The 20732-nt window shown below is 38.3% G+C and overlaps 1 protein-coding gene across 3 annotated transcripts in view; it reads left to right on the top strand.

Annotated features, from left to right (window-relative positions):
• The window catches only part of LOC139447700 (E3 ubiquitin-protein ligase TRIP12-like), an 88041-nt gene that overhangs the window by 6139 nt on the left and 61170 nt on the right, over nt 1-20732 (top strand). For all 3 annotated transcript variants that reach the window (XM_071229143.1, XM_071229144.1, XM_071229142.1), the window contains exons 2-4: nt 4162-4298; nt 5223-6005; nt 6858-7078. In XM_071229143.1, the coding sequence (XP_071085244.1) occupies nt 4195-4298; nt 5223-6005; nt 6858-7078 (1108 nt within the window). In that variant the 5' untranslated portion in view covers nt 4162-4194. The remainder of the gene's footprint in view (nt 1-4161; nt 4299-5222; nt 6006-6857; nt 7079-20732) is intronic.

Below are 20732 nucleotides of genomic sequence, written 5' to 3'. Positions count from 1 at the left end.
TTTCTTTTGCTCTGTTTTCAAATTTTCAATCGAGAGCTTTGTCAAAATATGTTTCAGCGTGTTGCCTGAAATGGAAGTCGACAGTTTGTAACTTGTGCCGTAAAGTTCTTTCTGATTATCCAATGTTGACTTTAGTCATTTCAATGTTCTGGTGTGACTTGTAATGGGATGTCATTAGATCTTTGTTAAGCAGAAATCTTTTATCTTTGAAGTGAAGAAGTGAAGCCAAATCATTTTAGAAGCTGATTTTTGATTGGCTCAAGAACTCACACATTTTTAATTTAGATTTGGCAGTCAAAGTTCACTCTGCGTTCATCTGACATTACCTACTATCAAGGTGTCCTCGGAATTCAACGAAGAGAAGTTGGGTATTGGGAGTAGAAGATCTAGTTTTAATGAGATTGACTCATGTCTTGCTTTTATCAGACAGTTCACAAACTGGCTCACCACGATCCTGTTGTCATGTGCAAAGAGCCAATCCATTGTAACATATTTCGGTCACAGCTTCAGGCTTGGGATATCAATAAATGTTTTTATTTAATATCATATCCTTTGCTCAATTTATTATGATGACCATGCTTTCGAAGACATAGGTTTTGGCTCTGCTGAAATAACATAGAACGCTATGGGTATTTACAGCCTGTAGAAATACTTACTGATGTTATTGTCATTGGGCATATCAGTATGACATCACTAATGTTTCTTTTTATGCCAGGGCACATGAAAAATGAGAATAGTGTTCTGTGCCAAACACCATTGAGTCATCTAGGCGAGCTTAGCTCCTAGTCTTAGCATTAGTACGTTACTTATGTGCATGCTGATAAACGTTCATTAACTTTGATAAATTTATGGGACTAGGGTGCAACCTGGTTTTGTCTTGTGCAACTAGGTTTTCATGACAAAATGCATCTGGTGCAAGTTAAATCAAGGTCCTTAAATTGAACTCTGCTGTCATAGGAGTTGAAGCACAAGAATCCAGTCTAAAGAACCTGTGAAAGAAATACATTTTTCCTGACGGAAAATAACAAAAACAATTCTTCGTCCGAATGATGCTTTTATCTTTGGTTAGGAACTTGAATGTAGAAGCATAGGTTATTTGGCAGGCTAATACCCTAGAAGGATGTTCTAAGGGTCAGTTTTCCAGGACATTGACTGATTGGTGTCCAATATGTTGTGAAGATATTTTTTAAATTTGGTACAGAAGAATGTCCTTTCAAAGGTTGATAAAATCATGGAGCAGCATCAGTGCTTCGACCTTTATCATGTTTATATATATTATCAGATATGACAGTCTTTACTTACTGTGGAAAAAAGGTATCAGGTCGGTTTTGTAGTGGCAGTGTTAGCACTAGTGGAACATACGTTCCAATTAGGCACATGTCATGCAGTATTTGAAATTATGGATGAATGTTGGGGGAACCTTCCTATAAAAACATTTCATAGATCCACTTTCTGATTGCCCTGCTACTTAGCATCCATTGCTAGCCTGACACCAAGACCTTGTTTTCTCTAAACATCATGAAAACTGATGATCTCTTAATTTTAGTCCGAGGTTTTGTTTGTTTGTTGTTTATCACCGCACTCACCAATATTCCAGCTATGTGACATCAGTCTAAATATTTGAGTCTGGACCAGACAATCCAGTGATTGACATCATTAGCATCAATCCACACAATTGGAATGTGATGACATGCATCAACCAAGTCAGTGAGCCTGACCACCCGATCCCGTTAGTCGCCTCTTGCGACAAGCATGGGTTGGTGAAGACCTATTCTTGCCTGGGTCTTCACATTTATATAGTACAAGTTGATTTTGCAGCTACCTTTCCAATTTGAATGAAACATTTTTCACATACAACTTGGTCGCGGAAATGATTCTTCAAGGCATAGGAGGATATAGTCGACGCCTTGTCTGTCTGTCCGTAATCATTTCGTAATCAACTCATAAACCATTCAATATTTTTCAACAAAATTGGTAGATACAAATGCATATGAAACAGATCCTGAAGTGGTGCCTTTTGCTACTTCGTGATTTTTTGCATTTTTATTTTTCTCAATTTCCATGGAAACAATTTGGACTTAGTCTCTAAAGGATGAGGTAGGTGTCTTTCCTGAGCACAACTTGAAAACTGTGAAAGACTTTTCATTCAAACTAAGTACATGTACTTGTATTATCCAAGGGCTTCAGTAGTGCATTTTGCTATTTTGGAAGTTTTCAAAATTTGATTTTTATCTGTTTGGAAACAAGTTAGACTTAGCTGAAACGAAGGTATGGTATCGTTTCCGGAGCAGAACTAAAACTATCCAACATTTTTCATCCACATGTATTGGTACCTGTATTAATTTTTCCTGTTTCCAAGTTTGACGTTGACGTTTGGTGTTCGGGTAGCCTAGTTGTTAAAGCGTTAGCTCATCACGCCGAAGACCCGGGTTCGATTCCCGACATGGGTACAATGTGTGAAGCCAATTTCTGGTGTCCCCCGCCGTGATATTGCTGGAATATTGCTAAAAGCGGCGTAAAACTATACTCACTCACTCACTCATGGTGGTGTGTTTGTCTTGACCATATCTCTAAAATTATAACGGTAGGTATCCTTTCTTGAAACTATGCTCACAAATACCAGATTGCCAAATGGTGCTGTTTGTAACTTAGGGGTGTTTAGAATTTATTTATTTTTGTTTCCATGGCAACAAGTTTGACTTTGATTCTGTTCATAGTTGTGTGTACCTGATGTGGAAATACAAAGTTCCGAATTCCAAATCCATAGCATTGTTTTGACAGCTCAATAACTACTCTTGTATATACGAACAGACAGATTAGATAGAAATTCTCTCATCCAGTTGGACTTACTGTAACAATCAGATGATTTGATGTTGATTTGGGGCCGGGGGCATTTGTCATCTTCTGATGACTCGTTTTCATTCTGATAAAGAGTGATTTTTTTATAGAGAACCAGTATTCATTCATAATCAATTAAATCATCTTGATAATAGTTTCTAGTCAGTAATGGATGGTGCCATGTTGTACCGCACACTGGTCACAAAACAGGCAAAGCTGAGCAGTGTTGGTCACGGATGGTAGGTAGTTGTGTGACCGTGTTCAACAAGCTGTCAGTTTCTAAGGCTTCACTCCTTCCCCACACTGAAACATGTCTCCATACGCAAGTGATTTGGTCGAAACATGCCTCTGTTCGCCCACTATTGAATGGATGCCTAAGAGGATGATTGACCGTTAACATTTCTTCGGGTGTCTGTCCGTCCATCACCTTCATTTCCAGAGCAGAACTCAAAAATCGTGATAGATATCTGAACCAAACTTGACACATAGAAAGGTCTAGTGGTGAACTGGTGCCTTTTGATAGTTTGGAATTTTTTCAGAAAATTATTTTTCAAGTTTCCATGGTAATGACTTTGACATGAAAACCATTCAATATTTCTTGCCTTGCACACAACCAAACATGTCATATTGGCAGGGGATAAGAGTATGTCATGCTTGTTATTTTTATTTTTATGAATTGTTCATACACCAAAGTATATATTATTCCATTAAACATATTGAAGGCAAGAATAAGGATATCCATTTACATACAAATCAAGAAACACATTGATAAATCCACATTAGTGCTTCTGACTTTTATGAATAAACAATAATAAAAATCAACAACTATTATTTGTGTCACAAAGATGGAGAAAATATTGCTAATTATTTTCATTAAATCACCATACATCATACTGTTAAACCAGGAATACTTAGATTTAGGTAAGGAGAAAAATGAATATGTATATATTCTTTATCATGCTTCTGGACAGCATCATTCAGATGATTGACTGTACGCTGTAGAGACGTATGGTTTCCTAGAAAGAGTGAGGGCCAGAGCCATGATGCAACACTTTTATGATGGTATTTTCATGTAATCTCTCGGTTTCCCCTTGAAAACAAATGTTTTATGCACCTCTTTCCACAATAAATTTGGGCATGGCTGGCCCAATGGATAAATCACCTCAATCCAATCTGCAGATTTGCATCACTCACTCTTTGTTGTCACTCACTCATATGAGTCCAAACCTGGTACATTCCACAATTATCTCTTTAGCATCATTAAATTATTGAGCTTGCTCAATTTTTAAAACAGTTATCCATGTTTTATTGATTGCTTTGTAGATTCTGGCATGAGCCAGATTACGGTTGCCGCCTATGGCCGACCAACCTGAGTTCCAGCCCGGGGGGTCACGTCGACGAACACATCGTCACAGTGGGGCTGAGCCGCGCACAACAGATACACTGACAAAACTGCTGAGGTAAGAACTTTTGTGCTGAGTAGAGCACCAATAGCATAGGTAATACACCAAGAATTTAACGGAGGCTAGCCCATGGTTGGACATATAGATTTTATTGTACTGATGTTGAATCGTCCTATGATAAATACAATATGGTAGGAGGCTGGAGACATACATCAGAATTGAGACAGAACCAATCATATGCTAATGACAGATATGTACCTGATATGCCTACTATATACCTATGGGGAATTTTTCTGATTAATCATTTGATGACAGTGAAGGTGAAGGTCACTCAGTAGAATCACTGTGTGTTTATTATCCCCCTATTTTGAGAAACAGAGCTACAGCATTTCCGTCTTCACTGAACATGCTGAACTGAATGTATCCAATGGCATCAAATAAAAAGTGGGGTATATGTCCTGATGACTGGTAAATTTGATGTCAGAGATAGAGCTGTAGAGAATAGTATTAGTTCAAATGTTGGACAAAACAGATGCTGAAGGACATTTACAGGCAAGTTAAAATCAAAAGTTGTATTTTCAGAGACTGCAGAACATTTGGACAATATTTAGGGCCTGTTCTTGGTGCTCTTTGTTGTGATATGGCCAATTCATGTTTAAAAACAGAAGAATTCTACTTTTACTCTGACTTTACTCAGGTGTCCAAGGTGCCACAATTCGTTGTGCAGTTACATCCCTTGGGCACACAAGGAACCTATGATTGTGGGTCCGAATCACGGGTAGCCTTGATTATGTTGCTAGGTTTGTCAGCACCATACTTGTGCTCATGGGTTTCACCAAAGTGATTAACGTCTGAGACCTAAGTCACTTAGGGCTTTCCTTACATAAAGATGACATGCTGTTATATAACTGGAATACTGTTAAGAGCAGTATTTAACCAATTCACTGACTGACTGATGATGTTACTATGTTTACATTTCAGTGGGGCTGAAGACCCAGCACCCACATCATCTGCAGTACCACCCTGCATCCTCAGTACAAAACAATTGGCCAAGTCCAAAACAGAAACAAAGAAGCCTAAGAAAAGGCAGAGCTCTGGGGAATCCTTAGATTCTGAACCCAAAGTAAAAACAAAGAAGTCCTTTTATCACAAGTCGGACAGTAGTAGGAAGCTATCTCCACACAAGACGCACAAGGTCTTCAAGAATAACAAAGTCGATTCAAAAGCTGTTCCTGACAGCTCAAGCATCCTGTTGGCTGATACGAGTGACCCAGCCCCAGATTCTCACATAATAGCAGACACTGCCACCCTACCTTTGCTGCCAGGAAGTCCGTCCAGATTCAGTCCTATCAAGAGTAAGTTGAGATCCAACATCAGAGCCACACTGAGTGAAGGTATCTCCTACTTCTCGCGTAGACGATCATCCGTCAAAGGAAAGAGCAAAAGCAAAAAGATCAAGAGTTCAAAAAGATCTGAGACAATCACATCTGAAGACAAGGCTGAATCTGAACCCAAACCAGAAGTACAGCTCGCGACAACGTCAAGGTCGGAGGCCGAATCTGATCTACCACCCAAACGACAGTGTCTCAGGTCATCCATACCCGAGGCAGAAACTTCTGTTACTTTGAAGGTTTCAGCACCAGCTTCAAGAGGTGAACAGCCAACTGCTGAAAACCTCACGACCAAAGCACCCTCTGGTGAGAGTAGTAGTAAACACAAGAGGGGCTCAAGAGGCAAGAAAACGGGATCCTGTGCTAGTAGCAGGTATGAGACTACACTAAAATACTAATTATCCAATAGCCGGCATATTTTTCTTTGATGTTTTCATGGCGATAAATGACATACTCGAAAACAGGGCCCCACTATCTCAGATATGACATACCGTGTGTTGTATCCGAAACATCTCTACTCTTGGGGCATCGCTGATTGGGTAGTAATGGTTGCTCACCAAAGGAAGGCTGGCTTGCCGATAACTGGGCATCCCTCACACAATAACAACATCAAACAAAGTCATTTTAATTGCATCTGTTGCAGTAATATAATGTAGAACTATGTTGACACAAAGAGGTGCCGACATTCATGATCTGATTAAAAAGTTTTTGCCGTTCCATGTCAGACATTTTGAAATGATTAATTAAATTTCACACCAGAAGGATTTTGTGAGCATGTGCATTCTCACTGAGGGGCATGTTCGTCAACCATTGGATAATTATCATTACCTTGGTATATACCTTCTCTAACATGGGGCCCTGTTTTATATAATCAGTCACATGACATTACACACAGGAAGTTTACAGACAGCAGCCTATACATTAGTGCATACGATTGTTCTGAAGCTAAATTATCATGAGATCAAGTTTGATTAAAATGTGCATTAGTGAAAAAGTAAGTTTTGAGGTATGTTTTTATTACTTAGTGGCTCGTAAACATAACTTCAGCGGCAACACTTTGATGTGTTCAGTGGATTTTGAACCGTATACCTTGATTACATCATTAAGCGTGTGGTTATGTATTGTGTAGGGGTTCGGAAATATGTGCAGTTTAAAAATGTGGCAGAGAATATAAAATAGGATTAAGTTTTGTGTGATTTATTAGAGTATTATGGACATTTTTCAGTGGGCGGCGTTCCTCTGCGTGGGCTCGGCGTCAAGGAGTCAATCCGCCTACCGGGTGCCGCAGCAGTGGTTCGGGATCTGCCCGGGAACGATCAGGGAGCGGAAAACCGCCATCATCAAGTCTAATGTCTGGACAGGACACCCCTGCCAACAATGCCGCAGGGGGGACAGGTCAGCGAGAGTCTGACGGGGCTCAAGGAGCCACACCCACGGGGGCTGCAAGTAAGATATACATTCTTTTACTGTAAGATTTCCATTAGATCTGCAATATCCATGATAAACACTGAGTCAGCCTATGCCCCAAAAGGTAAGGTTGAATAAAATGTCAGTCTCATGGCTACTACACTGATAAACCTAGACTGCATGATCCTAGGATTCATACACTCAAGGCAAGACAAGGCAATAACATTACACGAATGCAACCCATGTTATCACTTGTGTAATGTGTGACCAATGGTCATTGAATGCAGTCTTAAGCATACGTTAAATATTTGCAACATGTAAACTTTCTCCACAAAAACCAATGAGGAAAAAGGAAGTTTTCAAAGCAACCAATATGATAGTTTAACTGATTCAACTGTTGGTATGAAAAAATCGAAAAACCGGTGTGCAAACTTTTGTAAGAATCCGCTATGCGCATTCATACAGTTTGCGCATCGGTTTTTCGATTCATACCTCAATGAACTAAAGAAAATGCACAGTCAGTCCTTAACTGAGCACCAGTTGATTCATTCTAAGTTTAATATCATTCATTGCAGCCTGTGAGAAATCTGCCACCATTTGGCAGCTCATTTAGACATTTAGACTGGAGCCCTGTCACTGAAGGAGGTTGTTATGATGTAACTGATGTATACTTTCATCATCATCCATTGTTTCAAAATGACACTTTTAGTGCATCCACAGATGCTCACATGCAAGTTCTTGTACCCCTTCCATATTGTCAGTGATGAAGGTTGTTATGATGTAACTGATGTATACTATCATCATCATCCATTGTTTCAAAATGACACTTTTAGTGCATCCACAGATGCTCACATGCAAGTTCTTGTACCCTTCCATATTGTCAGTGATGAAATTATTACTAATCATACACCCTGTTTGCTACCGATCCACATGACCAGCACATAAATATGCCACCAAAAACGCTGTACACATGTTGAATATATAATTAAAGAGTAATATCTCCACACGCTGAACTCAACCCCAACCCCAACCCCAAACCCAACCCACAGACCAACTTGCTTCCATGATGGCTGTTTTGAAAATGTTAAGGTAATAGTGAGTCATTGATCCAGAATTGCTGCATGGAGCAATAGAAACTAACTGTTTTGGGTCTACTAGTCTGTATAATGATAACTATCCTAACATATAGCAAAACCCTTAAAAATGGCAAATTTCTATAAGTCCTTATGGGGGCGGTCAAGTAGCCTCGCGGTTAAAGCGTTTACTCCTCAAGCCGAAGACCCGGGTTCGATTCCAACATGGGTACAACGTGTGAAGCCCATTTTTACTGCCCCCGCCCTGATATTGCTTGAATATTGCTATAAGTGTCGTAAAACCATACTCACTCACTTACTCACTACAAGTCCTTATGATACCCTAACAATTGGGCAGTTTGGCAAGGCCTATGGGGCTGGTGCCAATTTCTAAAGCTGTGCATGTATCATTGTGAAATATAGATAAGGTAGCAGTGGTAGAAACTAACAGTTTTGGTCCACTGTTATAATGCTAACATATAGCAAATTTCTATAGTCTACTATGATACAGTCACCATTGGGCAGTTTGGCAAGGACTACAGGACTAGTGCCAATTTCTAACGCTGGGTAGGTAACATGTATTATTGGTAAAAGCACCCTTAGCCACACCCACCTTCATCCCTATCCCCATGGGGAATACAGTTAGGCCAAGGAATTCCATCCGTCCTTCTAAGGACATTTGATTGTGTGACCTGTCACTTGAAAACTACTGCATAGATTCTTTTCAAACTTGAACACTTTGTATTACAATAGGAGAGGTGCATTGATTTTCTGAAAAAATACAGCTAATTTTCTTTCTTTTTTTACCTTAACATTTGTGTGACCTGTAACTTGAAAACCAAAGCATGGATTCTCTTCAAATTTATGGGATCAAATTCCATACCAATAGAAGAGGTGCAGTGCAAAATGTGCTTTTGATATGTGCATTTTCTGAGAAAGTATTAATTTTTACATGTTTTGAACTTAAAATGTTGGTTTTTTTAACTTCAACATTGGTGCGACCTGCAGTGTGGATTCTTTTCAAATTTATGGAACACTTTCTATACTAATAGGAGAGGAGCAGTGTTTCATTGGATTTATTTAAGTGGATTTCCTGAGAAAATTAAGTGAAATTCAGTATTACATAAATCATATGCCAATTGAAAGTTTCCATTTTAGATATGACATGGTGTTGGATGGTTACGTCCAAACTTGACATGAAGCAGAAGAAAAACATCAATATCTCAGTTAAAATGAGGCAGTTGTTGTTATAACACCTAGATGTAAACGTGTCAGCACAAGCTGCAAACTTGATGTAATATTGTGCTTAGTTTCATCATAGAACACAGTTCAAAGTTCATTATTAATCATATCTCCATACTAAGTTCCTCAAAATCTTTTGCAAACATCTTGATAGTATTTTTCCATGCAGTTTATATAACTTTCAATAACACTAACAGCAATTAAAGCTGTTATATGTGTCATTGTCCAAACTCCAAATTGAAAAGATGTGTCGAGGACTAAGGAAGAAGAAAGAGAGTTACTTCCCTTTGACCATTTTATGTATTGATTTATTGGCCTCTTGATCCTAGTATAGGATGCATGGTCACAACACAGCTTGTTGCACAGCCTGTAAGTGTTGTGGAGATAAATAGGTCAAATGGTGTGTGTGAGATATGGCACTGCCAGGTAGAATTGCTGACAAGTCTCATTATTGGTGATATCACCAAGAGGCAGGCACTGTATAGTACCGTATATGACCGCGTATAAGCCGAATTTTGAGGACCAGAAAAAAGATTCTGTAGAAAGGGGTCGGCTTATCCACGGGATACACTTTCATGAGAGCATTTTTCAGATCGTGATCTGTCAGAAACATCGCCTGACTGACGGTCCGATAGATTACAACTTCCCGAAAGTTTGGAAGTTGCCACGACTAGAGCCACTATTGTTATAAATTATCAATAAAGTTTTTATTATACACCAATGTTGTCATTATTAAACAAATGTTATGCATGTTACTACTTCCGATAATAAGTTTTCAATTGAATGTTCAAAGTTTATCGTTCTTCGTAAACTCCACAATCTTTACATGTAACAATATATGTAATTCACAGCTATAATATATAATCCCCAGATAAAATCGCCAATAGCTATTACGTACGTTTTGCATTGTTCATAAATTGATAGTGAACAAGTGTCTACCTTTATTGAAAGAGGCAAATAAACAACTGTATCAGCGAGTTATTCCGTTCGCCATTTGCAAAAACATGCGATCAGCTGTTTCCTGTAACGTCACAAACGGTGACCACTGTGATTGCTTCCTGTTGTTTAAAGCAACACGGTACACAAGGAAATGAGCATTGATAATAACGGGCCGATTGGTATTGTCATGTTGTTTACACAAACATTTTCAAGTTGTGGGTGCTTAGCGATCGTGTTGGGAGTAGGGGCTTATTCCTTTGTTTTCGAGAGATTAGTTTAATAAACTGGAGAAGCCTGTGAGTAAGTGATGGTCATTCAATGTGTTCATAGTATGATAGTTTATTTAATTCAATTGCATAAACATACAATAGTGGTGTAAAGGGGGTTATAAAAGTTGGTATATTTTTACTGACGACATTTTCATCATGAGTTTTAGACGAAAACGCCATGCTTACGATGCTGAATTCAAACTGCGAGTCTTCGCTCCAGCTGATATATTTTCCCACGGGTTCATAATTCTATATACACCGATTCACAAAATGGCGCTTGGTTGTTGATGGCAACATATAACGATCATTATGAGATTAAAAAAACCCACGAGAAACAGCTTCCCATATTATGAAAGTGGATGACTGGTTTGTTAAATCTTTATTAGAAATAATAATGACTTTTTCCTTTTTCAATATAATTACAACGTTTTTCATCTTATATTTTTGAATATCTGCGAGTACCGGCACATGTCTTGCAGTCCGACTTCGCAGTGTTTTTTGTCTTTCAATTCCTGATTCGGCTTATCTGCGGGTCATATCATTTTCTTTCGTATTTCAATGGTCAAATTAACACCTCGGCTTATCTACGGGGTCGGCTTATCCGCGTTCATATACAGTAGATGATTCAACAGTTGAAGTGAAAAGATTTTGTTTTCATTCCTAAATATCCTACGTAGAACTGTAAATTGTAATATCTGTGTACCCTTATGTACCTGCAGCAAGGGCAGTTGGTTAGTCTACTGGTTAAAGTGTTTGTTAACCATGTTGAAGGCCCAAGTTCTATCCCCACATAGGTACAATGTGTGAAGCCGATTATAGCTGACCCCCCCTATTCATTGTGACCTAATATCGCCAGTAGGAGTGTAAAATGTTCATTAACTCTTTGCATCACATGATTAGTCTTGAGATTGTCCTGTGACTGGGTCATGGATATTTAGGGGAAATACATGCTCCCATTCATCCTTTGAAAATTCAGGTTTGTCTGCTAGACCAAAACAGCTGAATTGTGCTGATGTCAAGCAAAAATCCAATGATGGTAGTTTCTGTATTACATTAGGCTCACAGGGTTAGGAGTAAATACTAGCCTGCTAGCCTGGGGCTTGTACAAATTCCCCATCGTTCTTACATTACAAGGACAATTTAGTCTTTCCCTGGCTAGTAAAGGTTTTGAGTTCATTTCTAAACCTGCCTCATTGACTAGTTGCATTTGAACTATAATTCTGATCATGTACTTAATATTTCTATTTTTCTACAAATCGGAACTGAATAAATCAGGCAGAAAATGTGAACATAGTTCTGTCATGAACCAGATTAAGTTGTTTATGTCTGTTGCTCAAGGAAGCTTGTTATTGCAGGCAGTGTCTATTAGCTCCTTTCATTACTCTGATCACTTAAAACATTAGACTCATAGTTTATCCTATTGGGTTAGCTTTCAGTGTTTCGAAAGTTCTGAGTCATGCAACATGATGCCGTAGGTACATGATTCTCTGAGCCTTGCAACATCTACCATGTGAAATTCTAAAATGGAGCCAAGTCCCCAGCCAAAAATTAGAAACAGTTCGAGGAGGAAACAAGAAGAGAAACATCGGCACTATGACAGCTTAGAGAGACAATTTATTTTGCATCAGGAATGGTCAAGACTCTTTCCCTGAATTTCTTGCACACAGGTATCAGAAAATATTGAAAGAGGTTTGAGAGTCAGATCAAAGATCTAGCAGGATTAGTTACAAATAAGGTTTCCACAAGTCCTCAGGAGTAGTTTTAAAACATGAATTTCTGAGGCTCATTCACTCAGGACCTGTATTGTCTTTTATAGGCTGTAATTAACGTCATGAATGCATTAGCCGCACACATCATATTTCATTGGTTAGACACACACTCGTCCTGGTGGTATATTCCTTGTGAGTTGAGAAATAAAAATACATGAGTCTGTTTGGATGTATTCATGTGGATGTTTTCATTGAGGTCTTCTGCCAAATCAGAGCGGCAGAAATACTGTGCTATTCTCCTGCCAGTTGGACAACTAGCTTTTGCACATTTCTAGAGGTGATTCACCAGGTACAAACAAATATTTTACAAATAGCTACAAATTTTGATATTCTGCTGAGATATGTTGTGCTTATCTCATTCGGTACACTTTATCTTCAACTCAGTGGCACGTATGTTTTGACAGTTTACTTCCTGGGGGAATCAGGACAAGTGGACATCAATATATTTTTTTTTATTTCCACACCCCTTTGTGATGTTGCATCACTGATTAAGTTTTGAAGTATCCCTGTTATTTACCCAGAAAAAAGTGCAATATTTGTACATTTTCTTTAGGGCTGGGTCGGGTGGGTAATGAGTAGGACCCGGGTACCCACAGGACTACCAGGACCCGTGGCTAGCCACGTGATATATTAGTTAAAGACAAAAATTATCTAGAATTGTATCTTTAAACTACAAGTCACTAATGTTCTCAGTTTTTTCTGACTACTACGCCCATTCCTTCTGACTTTTTTCAGTGTATACACCAGATCGTTTTGTGCGTGTATCTAAACACAATTTGCCAGGGCTACGGTCAAATTTTTCTCTATCGGACAGTTTGTACCTACCTCTTGAGACCTACAGCGGGTATCCGGGTAGGGTCGGGTAGTAGGGGGTTGGGTACCCGGGTAGTAAATTTGGACTCAGCCCAGCCCTAATTTGCTATACCAAACTGAGTCAAATATCATATTGAGACTGTTGAAGCAGAAATCACTGCCAATTTCACGTTTAAATAAGACATGAAGAACCAAACATTGTTTGTAGGCAGAGTGTGCCTTTGATAATTAAACACTTTTAAGAATGTTTCAAAGAATAAAGATTTTGTCTATGTGTTTATTTCTTTGTGTGATCACTTTGAATATTATTATTTTTGTTCAAAATTTTCCTAGGCAGAAAAGTTTTGTATGCAGTCAAAAGGAAAGGAAGAAATGCTTTATTACATTGAAGGGAATGCACACAATTGTAGTGTGCTCTCCTGTTGTTTAGCAATGGACCTGCCCTGAGAGCAGAAGGTCTAGGGTTCGATCTCCGGCCGCGTCATACCAAAAGACGTTAAAAGATGGTACTTGTTGTTACCCTGTCTGGCGCTCGGCATTAAGGGGCTAAAACAAGGACTGGTCGGCTCGGAGTCAGCTAGCACTATAAATCGGCATCAGTCGCGACTAGTACAAGCAGCCACACACGAACACACACGTGCATGCACATCGCTGTATAAGTGCAATAATCTTGGACGTGACGTTAAACCCCATTTCACCTCACCACACCTGTTAAACAATGACCCAGACTGACGACTGAAACTGGTGGATTTCAGGCCATTTGCTATCCAGGAGCTTATCTGTGGTTTCCATATATGAAATGCAGTTGTATTTGTTTGAAGTGTCACGCTTACTTATGTATCGTGTAGATGTACATAGAAATACAAGAATGGTGTTAGTTATGGTGTTGTAACTTGTAAGGATTCAGTTCCTCATTCATGATGTGGCCCTTCCATGATGTGGCTGGAAGGTTGCTCTAAGAGTTCCGGGATAGAATAGGTCTTCGGCAACCCATACTTGTCTAAAACGGCGACTGTGCTTGTCGTAAAAGGCGACTCACGGGAGCAGGTGGTCAGGCTCGCTGACTTGGTTGATACATGTCATCGATCCCAATTGCGTGGATCGATGCCCATGATGTCAATCACTGGATTGTCTGGTCCAGACTTGATTATTTTACAGACTGCCGTCATATAGCTGGAATATTGCTGAGTGCTGCGTTAAACAACAAACAAAGAAATGTAAAATAAGAATGAGTATGATTAGTAACTATCAGCACTAAACTTACTTTACCGCAAGTGTGCCAGGCTGAACTTGGCACTTAGCATAATAATCAGTATGTGTTGATACATATTGACTAGTATTAGCTGAGGTAACGAGACCAAACAGAATGTTCTTAGCTTTGGCTTTGGACTAGTGGCTAAAGTCGCAGTCTACACAAGTATGACCCTCGTTATGTAAGTTCACTTGACCACTGGTCTGGAAGAGTAAGTGAGGCATGTCCAGTTCATGAACTTCATGTTCATTATCCAATAAACTGTTATTGCCAATGCCATCAGGAATCATTGGATTAATTTGGATGCATTAGATTTTGAGTGTCAAAATGAGAATAGTACATTTTTCTTAAAACTTCACTGTCACAAAGGAAAGATGTTAGTGATATTAATCTTAGAAATTAGTATGCAAGGCATGTGTTCAGGTGTTTGCGTGTTTGATATGTTATCAATATGCTCATGAAACTAAAAAGGCTGAAACCTCAGTAAAAGAACAATAACGTTAACTTCCAAACTGCCTGTGGCAATTTTGAAATTGCCTCAAGTTTCACCAATGGAGGCAGGATCTGTATAGTGTAAGATATTTCGGGATATGTTTAGAATATTCAAGTTCACCCCAAACCTTGGATCCAGTGATAAGAGTTGTGAGCAGTCCTTACTTGAAATGTTTGGGAAACATTCCTTGATTGATATCTTTTTATTCAGCTCACCTGCAAACCCTCAACTGAGGTCAGGATAGAATGAAAATCACATCATAAGGAGTCATATTGACGTGCTCCTAAATTCTCTCAAAATGCATTTCTTCACATTGAAAACATGATCACTGCAGAAAACACAGGACCAATGAAGCTGAATCTTCACGTGATTGTTCTCACCAGTGATGTCACACTAATCTGTTCAAGAGGTTTGAATCCGAATTTCAAACTAGCCATCACTGCAGCCCTATTTGAATAGTTTTATTGCCAATACTCTGGCATTTGTTTTCAAAATGTAATGAAATTTGGTATATATGTGTAGTTTGTATTGGGGCTGAATATATATGTTCTGGTTTGTTTTGGGGATTTTTTTGCAATATTTTTTGTGGTAACCTAGATGTGACCTTTCTCACTTTGACCATACTGGAAGCCAAAACTTCTTATGTCCATTCCTCAGTCATTCTCAGTGTATTTCATCATGTAAAGAAACCATACCATGCTCTTCAGTTTCATCAAAGTGGCCACACTCACTCACTCACTCACTTGCTTTCACTCACTCACTCACTCACTCACTCACTCACTCATTATAAATCGCAGAGAACAATGAAGAACGAAGTGTGGTTTATTTCACGATAAAACATTGTCCTATTATGTCATTTCTGGAGAATCGAACATGCACTCGCAACTTGACAACATCATAAATTGGTCGACATTTTCGAGAGGGAAGTGTCCAGTGAGTTGTTCCCAACAGATGTGGCTGGACAGCGCAGATGAACACATTGGCCAAACAATCACACCCAAAAGTGGGAGAGATATGACTACAGGTATTCGGAGAAAAGGTGCAGATAATCGACGGGAAAATTGCGAGAAATTAAAATGGAGTTGTTCAACATTGCCGAGGTCAAGATTCTATTCAGGGAGTCATCTTTATTTAAATAAGGGTACATGTTCTTAAAGCTTGTACAATTTATTGACATCCTTAAAAAGGCTGGACAAAATGTTGATATCTCATATAAGAAATGAGTGGGAATTGTTTATCGTACAATAAAACACTGCACCCCTCATGGTTTATTCTTCCTCCAGTGTTTTATTGTGTGATAAACAACTTTCACTCGTCATTTATTTCTTAAATACAACAATTTTGATTTGTTTCCAAACACCTCTTGAGCCAAATACAAGAAGGATTGGGTGCTTAATGGGACATGACTCTCATCATGCCTTGTGACTGACAGTTGTTCATGCTAAGACACTGCTTCCTTTCAAACTTGATTATTTATTTGTAGTATTGATGAAGACTATTAAACAGCCAACACTTATCTAATCTTTTAAATCATTTGTGTCAATATAAACACCATAAACTGATAAGTATTGAGTATATATAAGTATAGTTCCACGTTGCCAAATCTACTTGCTTTACGGACAGACCCGTGGAGATCTGGGGTAGAATAGGTCTTCTGCAACCCATGCTTGCCGTAAGAGGTGACTATGCTTGTTGTAAGAGGCGACTAACGGCATCGGGTGGTCAGACTCATTGGTCAGGTTGAGCCTGACTGTATCCCAATTGTGTGGATCAATGCTAATAATGTCAATCACTGGATTCTCTGGTCCAGACTCAATTATTTACAGACTGCTGTCATATAGCTGGAATATTGCTGAGTGTGACGTTATGCAACAAACAAACAAACAAACAAAGCTTTACGGACAAGTGGAGTGTATGTCCATTGTAAAGGCACAGATCGCAAGTCTATAGGGGACATGCAGTAAAACTCCCATTATCTACATTGTTTAAAAACAGATGTTAACAAGGTTAACAATAGGGTCTCTTCAGTGTTTTTTAAAAGTAAAGAAAACAGCCAGTGAGGTATGAGAGCCATAGGTTGCTCCAGCATCAGTTATTTACTGCTGCACGTCTGAAGCAACAATGCAATTATATGAGATCATTAGTTAGTTCACATTGACCTTGTGCAGCACAGTAAGTAATAAATGTGCTGTGTTATGTCAGCCACTAACTGTTTATTACTTGGGCCTGGAGGAATGTTTATTTGGACCCAGGCCAACAACTCCACATTTACCAAGGCCATTATTTATTTCACATATTTTATTCAAGTAGCTGTTCTTTGGATATTTTATCATTGGGCTTTTGTTGTCTTTGATACAGAAATGCATTCTATGGTTGATAACATAAAGTGAATGGCTTAATATTTTGCAATATTTCAGCCAAATTATGTAGTTTGGAACAGCATGCACTGTATAATAGTAATGTCATGCAAATAAATCTAGATAAATAAGGTGAAAAATTGTCCTGATAATAATATGAACAATACTGCTCAACATTTACTAAGAACCAAAATAGTCATCTATTGCCAAAGGTGTCGTCCTTAGCAAACATTGAGTAGTATCGCATGCATTATTTGTAAAGAAACCTGGTAAGAGAACTATATTTATGTCTTGTAGTGACTATATTTATCTTAATACAGCAAAATAACTTCTCAAGCATATGTGTAATGTGATATATGTATCGATTCATTATGCACCAGAATTGTATTCTAATCTACTTATTCTCATCGCGATATGGCTGCAATATTGCCGATGCAATGTAAAATTATAACTCACTCACTCACTCTTTATGCTTCAAAATTTGAGTTAAAAACATTATTTTAATTGAATGCAGAGCTTCTAATCAGTATTTCAAAGTATGAGAGGTTAAAACTGTTTATTCTGAAGGGGGAAATTTGAATTAGGATATTCTTCAAGAGAAGCACAACATTAGAAGCACAAGTAATGTTTTTATTTCAATAAATAAAAAACAATACTGGAAAACTGAGTAAAACTACAGAATCATATGTCACTCTGAAGCTCTGTTGAAAGTCAGTACGACTACGTCACGCAGTTTCCTACACATTTTGAAAGTCAGCAAATCTTCACCTAACCGACCCTTTGTTAAGGGTGATAAGAAACTAATAAAAGAAAATAGGGTGATGTTTTCTGGGAGTGTTTTTTTACAACTTAGCCTACAAAACAATCTGAATAAATATGTTAGTTTGAACAAATAATGTGCAGCCTTACTACTTATCAGATAACTGGTAATTTTGACATGTTAAAGTGAATTGTGATGCTGACTGATCGAACTAATCATCTATGTACTGTCAGTACACAGTCACACCAGCCAGGTGAGAAAAATGACGTGTCATCTTTGTTGACATAGCAAATAAAATGGCCATTCCCACACACCTATCTTAAAAGCCACAAATGAAAGTTCTTAACTTATAGAACACAGAAACCAAGGTTTGTGCACATTCATGCATAGTTTAAGCCATAATGGTCACTTGGTATATTGCCTGTCATATCTGACTCAACAAAAATAAGGAAGCTTTGTTTATGTGTCGTTATGGCTGACAATATTATGATCAACAGTGCAGATATTTAAAGTACCACACTGTGATTGGACTTGCTTTGCTGAGATAAATGGTAAGTTTAACTATTTCAGATTAATTACTTGTCCTTCATGTGTACATGTCAGGCGCCTCTGAGAAACATTGGTTTTGTTTTGGGGTAATTACAGGATTAAAACTTGTTGAAGATGTTTTGTTTTATTTTTTAACATATAGGAAAGTCATGTACAGTTATATCAATAGTTGTTCCATTTTATGAAATTATGATAAGATGTAATGGATTTCTAAAATAATCAACAAATGTGCCATTGTTCAGTGACATACTTTCCCAAGAATAAGTTGGCAGACAAACTACAGTCAAGTCCTGTTAATCCGACATCGATGGTTGCATATGATTATGTCGGATTAATGAGTATAAACAAAATTAAGTAGTGTCAATGTTCGTGATTGAAAATCGGACAACTACACGATAGATAAGGATTCAAACACGTAATTAAAAATATAGAATAAATATTCATATTGTTATGTTACATTGTTGGCTGAATATGTTTTCTAATCATGCAACCTCTAAAGTTCAACACAAAACAACTGTTACGGAATGTATTACTTATCCAAAATACTATAAAAAGCATAGTCTGGAATGGAAGTCGCAACTTTGAAACTGGTACCCAAAGCTTAAGAAAGCTGCTTTCTAAGTGGCTAATGTCAACTTCCTGTTGGTCATTTCATTGGTAGGTCATAGTTCGTGAAAGGTTGTTCTGACGTCACCTGTAATGGAATGTCCTCGTCAATAGCGAGAACTTGTATCTGATTTTAATAAGATTGAGGTAATCTAAGCCTGTGATTTATCCTGTTTTCTTTATTTAATGCATTAATTGTTTAGTGTTCTGCAAGTTTTTCTCTGCAGCTGTTGTAATATGCTGCTACCAGCCGATTCGTCTCGCATCAAAACACAGGCTGTGTACTCGCGGGCAGATGACCACGGAATACGCTGATCACTGTGTCGGATTAATGAGACTGATGAGTGATTTCGGTAATTCGTTGTGTCGGTGTCGGAGTTGGAGTGCGAGACTGTCGGATTAACGGGTCTAAATAGCACTGATTTAATCGGTTCCCACCATTAGTGTCTGATAAAGCTGATTGTTGGATAAATGAGTGTCTGATTAACGAAACTTGACTGTATGTTGACCTTTAAAAAGATAGAATACACTGTTTCATATGAGGTAACTGGTAACTCTGTGAAGATCCAGACGAACCACATGGGGTTAACAGTCAGGGTGAACCCTTGTTCAGGCGACTTCCCGAGTGCTCAATTTCCATAACTCTGGAGGGAGCATGGGTGGCCCAGTCGTCTAAGGCGCCGCAATTCACATTGCGGAGTTGTGTCCCTTGGGCATGCCAGAAACCTATGATTATTGGTTTTAATCCCGGTTCGCCCCGATTGGGGTTGTCACGATACAGGTACCTCACGATACGATACGTATCGCGATTTTGAAGTCAAGATACGATATATATCTCGATACAACAATACCGACCTTTTATGCATAAATTTAGAAGCAAACTTTATAATTACATATCACATTCACAATTATGTAATCTAATCACTATCAGTAGATTATTTTGTAAAATAATAATACTTAGAAAGGGTTGATTCTGTTTGCATTCTTTGTAAAGTTCAATAACACTTCAGTAGCCAATAAAAACAAGCATATTGTTGGACTCACAACAATCGAGTAAAGGTAGCTTTGTTATCGGGCTGTTTTTGTATGTGTCAATTTCAGAAAATGTGATGATCGAAATACTCAATCGATACGCAAACAAATGGATACCGATTTCAATATTATTTTGTATCAATTAAAATTTACATGTATCTCATATCGTATAGTGAGAATTTTCTACCGATGCATCGGTACAATCGGTGAATTGTGACATCCCTAGCCCCCATTATGTTTCTAGGTTTGTTAGCACCATATCCGTGTTCATGGGTTTCACAGAAGTGGTAAACACCTGAGACCTGCATCACTTCAGGCTTTCCTCCCACATTGAGCTGACATGCCATGATATAACTGGAATGCTGTTAAAAAGCACCGTTAAACCCAACTCACTCACTCACTCACTCCAAAACTCTGGGTTTGGAATTCAATTAGAAAATTTCAGACCTGTTTTTGTTATCAAAGAAATGTAAACTCACCATAGGAAAGACATAAGTAGTTATCTATATTTATGGTATGTGTATTGATTTCATTTTGAA

Source organism: Haliotis cracherodii, unplaced genomic scaffold (genome assembly GCF_022045235.1).
Source record: "Haliotis cracherodii isolate W230 unplaced genomic scaffold, xgHalCrac1.p SCAF_7, whole genome shotgun sequence".
Lineage (NCBI taxonomy): Eukaryota > Metazoa > Mollusca > Gastropoda > Lepetellida > Haliotidae > Haliotis > Haliotis cracherodii.
Note: the sequence above shows the minus strand (reverse complement) of the source record. Positions and strands in the feature narration are given on the sequence as shown.